Source organism: Rana temporaria, chromosome 3, assembly GCF_905171775.1.
Source record: "Rana temporaria chromosome 3, aRanTem1.1, whole genome shotgun sequence".
NCBI lineage: Eukaryota > Metazoa > Chordata > Amphibia > Anura > Ranidae > Rana > Rana temporaria.
In genome coordinates this window covers 491,534,080-491,538,474 of record NC_053491.1, presented here as the reverse complement: position 1 = coordinate 491,538,474, position 4,395 = coordinate 491,534,080, and the positions used below count along the sequence as shown (strand labels likewise).

At 53.7% G+C, this 4,395-nt stretch overlaps 1 protein-coding gene across 1 annotated transcript; it reads right to left on the bottom strand.

The window, feature by feature from the left end:
• Positions 1–538: 538 nt before the first annotated feature.
• Positions 539–2,387, bottom strand: LOC120933781 (E3 ubiquitin/ISG15 ligase TRIM25-like). The gene has a single exon (XM_040347176.1). It carries the CDS (start codon positions 2,327–2,329, stop codon positions 758–760), a length of 1,572 nt encoding a protein of 523 aa, XP_040203110.1. The 5' UTR covers positions 2,330–2,387; the 3' UTR covers positions 539–757.
• Positions 2,388–4,395: the final 2,008 nt, after the last annotated feature.

Genomic DNA, 4,395 nt, shown 5'->3' with positions numbered 1-4,395 from the left:
GGAAGTCTGACTTTTTTTATTCTTATTCCCACCATGCTTGTTCCGGGTCGGAGGCTTAAAGTGGTAATAAATCCCAAAACAAAAACAAATATTGTGGTGGCTGCATTCCTTTTCTGTTTTTTTTTTGTCCCTTATTTTCCCCTGGTGATCCTGCCAGTAACACACTTCCTGTCTTAGGGTGGCTCCTCTATCTATGGAGGAGCAGTGGAGACCCCCCCTTGGACAGCAGCATTGTCTGGAGAGGGGGGTGGTTGGATAGACTAGTAGAATTAGATGGACTTTACATAAGTGACTAATAAATTAAAGCCGAATTCCAGATAAGCCGTTACACCAACATGTGTGTCTCCTTTTGGGATAAAGGTTTTACATCAATGAATAAAAGCTAATCATTGTAAGCACCCCTGTCAGTAGTAAATGGTTTTTCCCAACCCTCTAACTGCCAGATTGGTCTGTTATAGGAAGTTGGGAAATAACAGCAGAACCAACAGATAAAAGAACGAAGTTACAGGAGGACTCCGAAAAACAAAGTCTGCTGTGCTCATGTCAGTAACAGACGCCCTCACATCTGTCATTTATTTATTTTGTCTTTACTACCACTTTACATGTTCTTACATTACACACAGCCAGGGGACTAGCATTTTCAGAAGGAGGCCCTCCTACTTCTCCCAGGAGCCACCACTTCCTCCAATCATTGGCTGATCAATGAACCAATCCCACCACCCGTCCCTGTGATGTCACCAGACTGTGGGCGGAGTTCTCACATCTCCCCCCTCCCCCCACATATCTTTATACAACCTCCCCATACACCTATCCCAGCATGGAGGGGCTCAGTGAAGGTGGTGGTGAAGGTGTGGAGGTGTCGGATCGGGTCACACAGATCATAAAAGGAGATCCGCCCGGCCTCATAATCCAGATCTATCCTGACTCTACTGGAGACATTGGGGGGTAAGGGGGTCTTTTTTTTGTCATGTATCACAGAATACTGATTACCAGCCCTGACCAATCCCCAGGACTTCTTATTATCTCCAATAAATGACTCCCCCAATCCTCTCCTCTCTATACTGGGGTAACACATCCCGACTCTCCAGCTCCCTGACCCCCCGACATCCACATCCCAGTAATGTCTCCCTGAGGAGAAACTCTGACTGCTCATCACCTGAGCATAATACAGAAATCTTTCTGGTGTTTCTGGGTGATTCTGGTCTCTATCTGACATGGATACAGTTTTCCTGTCATCTGATATCTGTAGAATATTATGAGCTGTGTTTCCATCCAGTAATATGTCTGCAGCTCCCTGTATGGGGAAGTATACATTTACCTCTGTTATTATATCAGATAAACCTGTGTGTAAGACCCCCGCCACACCCAGACCCCCTCCATCATGGAGGAGCTCCTCATGTCTCTCTCTGTCCTCATTATCTCCATCCTCAGTATCACACAAGTCACCTGTGTCTGATTCCTGTAAGACAGTCAGTGGATCCGTCATGTTACACAGCTCCTCAATGTGACACATCTTCCTGGACAGCTCCTCCTTCTTTATTTCCAGATCCCGGATGGAGATGGAGATCCGCTCTGCCCTCCCGGAGATTTCCCTCAGGACTCTCTTCTCCAGATCTTCCAGACGTCTCCTGAGGTCTCTAAACAGGACAGTGACTCTCTCGGTGTCACCAGCTGCTTCTTCTTCTACTTTCCTCCTGTGTTCCTGCAGACTCTGGACTCTTTCCTCCGTCTCCTCTCTCTTTGTCAGATGTTTCTGCAGAACATTCCTCAGTGTCGCCTTCTTCTTCTCAGAAGCCTCATCCAGTGTCTCCACCTGGTGTCCCCGATGTTCTCCAGCCAAACTGCAGGACACACAGATACAGGCGTTATCTTTGGTGCAGAAATACTTCAAAACTTCCTTATGGACAGAGCATTTCCTGCTCTCCATGGACAAGGTGGGGTCACATAAGATGTGTTCTGGGGACTTTTTGTGGACTCTCAGGTGTTTATCACACAGAGAAACCTCACAGTGTAGACAGGATCTAACAGCAGGTACAGGAGAGTCCACACAGTAAGTACAGAAGACCCCGGACTCCTCTTGATCTGGCTGAGAAGACAGGAAAGTCTCTGCTATGTTACGTAGTTTCATGTTCCTCTGCAGTGCAGGACGATCCGGAAACTTCTCTCTGCATTCAGGACAGGAATATCCTCCAGACCCCCCCTGTGTATCCAGCACACGATCAATACAGACCCGGCAGAAGTTGTGACCACATCTCAGGGTTACAGGATCGGTATAAATGTTCAGACAGACGGAACATTCCAGCTCAGCTCTCAGATCAGCAGACGCCATCGCTGACAGCAGAAGAGAAACGAAACTCAAAGTCTCTGGACTCGGTTACAACTCGTCTGCACAGGGCGGGGCTGAGCTCAGATCTCTGGTTACTTACTTAGAAACCTTTCTATGTCAGAATAAGACACGCCCCATGACTGTGTACATTTAAACTTCTAAAATCTATTTAACCACTTGAGGGCCAGCATGACATATCTTTCTTCCAGCATTTGTATCCACAGACCACATCAGGGGTGCAGCATCTAGAGGTAGGGCACATGCACCTTTCTTTTTCTGGCAGCAAGCCTTAGGCCTCATTCACACTTGGCGGACTCCATCGCTACGGAGTCCGCCTGCTCCTGTCGGCTCAGCGGGAGATCATTCCGCAGATCTCCACTGAGCCGACGAATGACAAGCTCCTCTCTGCTCACTGAGTGGGGAGGGGCTTGTCGGGCACCGCTGTGTCCTATGGAGGGATCTGATGAAAACGGACAGCATGTCCGTTTTCATCAGATCTTACCCGATCCGCATGGATGGATGGGGACGGATGGGGACGTGGCCCCCATACGTCTGTTTTTAGCGGGTCTCCGCTGACATCCGACTAGGGTGACCACATTTCCAAACTGCCATTCAGGGACACCCCCCCCCCCCCAAAAAAAAATACGTTTTTTTACTAATTTTTTTGCCAGTTTTGGGGGCAGGGGCGTATCATGAAATCAGCGGGCCCGTGACAGAGGGCTGGGTGACAGGGGACTGGGTGACAGAGGGCTGGGTGACAGAGGGCTGGGTGACAGAGTGACAGAGGGTTGGGTGACAGGGGACAGAGGGCTGGGTGACAGGGGACAGAGGGCTGGGTGACAGGGGACAGAGGGCTGGGTGACAGGGGACAGAGGGCTGGGTGACAGGGGACAGAGGGCTGGGTGACAGGGGGCTGGGTGACAGGGGGCTGGGTGACAGGGTGACGGGGACAGGGTGACGGGGACAGGGGACTGGGTGACAGGGGACTGGGTGACAGGGGACTGGGTGACAGGGGACTGGGTGACAGAGGAGTGGGTGACATGGTGACGGAGGGCTGGGTGACAGGGGGCTGGGTGACAGGGGGCTGGGTGACAGGGGGCTGGGTGACAGGGGGCTGGGTGACAGAGGGCTGGGTGACAGGGGACTGGGTGACAGGGGACTGGGTGACAGGGGACTGGGTGACAGAGGGCTGGGTGACAGGTGACAGAGGGCTGAGTGACAGAGGGCTGAGTGACAGAGGGCTGGGTGACAGAGGGCTGGGTGACAGGTGACAGAGGGCTGGGTGACAGAGGGCTGGGTGACAGAGGGCTGGGTGACAGGGGACTGGGTGACAGAGGACTGGGTGACAGAGGACTGGGTGACAGGGGAATGGGTGACAGGGGACTGGGTGACAGGGTGACAGGGGACAGGGTGACAGGGGACTGGGTGGCAGGGGACTGGGTGACGGAGGGCTGGGTGACAGAGGGCTGGGTGACAGAGGGCTGGGTGACAGAGGGCTGGGTGACAGGGTGACAGAGGGCTGGGTGACAGAGGGCTGGGTGACAGGGTGACAGAGGGCTGGGTGACAGAGGGCTGGGTGACAGGGTGACAGAGGGCTTGGTGACAGAGGGCTGGGTGACAGGGTGACAGAGGGCTGGGTGACAGAGGGCTGGGTGACAGAGGGCTGGGTGACAGAGGGCTGGGTGACAGAGGACTGGGTGACAGAGGGCTGGGTGACAGAGGGCTGGGTGACAGAGGGACTGGGGGACAGAGGGACTGGGTGACGGAGGGACAGAGTGACTGGGTGACAGAGGGACTGGGTGACAGAGGGACTGGGTGACAGAGGGACTGGGTGACAGAGGGACTGGGTGACAGAGGGACTGGGTGACGGAGGGACAGAGTGACTGGGTGACAGAGTGACTGGGTGACAGAGGGACTGGGTGACAGAGGGACTGGGTGACAGAGTGACTGGGTGACAGAGGGACTGGGTGACAGAGGGACTGGGTGACGGAGGGACAGAGTGACTGGGTGACAGAGTGACTGGGTGACAGAGGGACTGGGTGACGGAGAGCTGGGTGACGGAGAGCTGG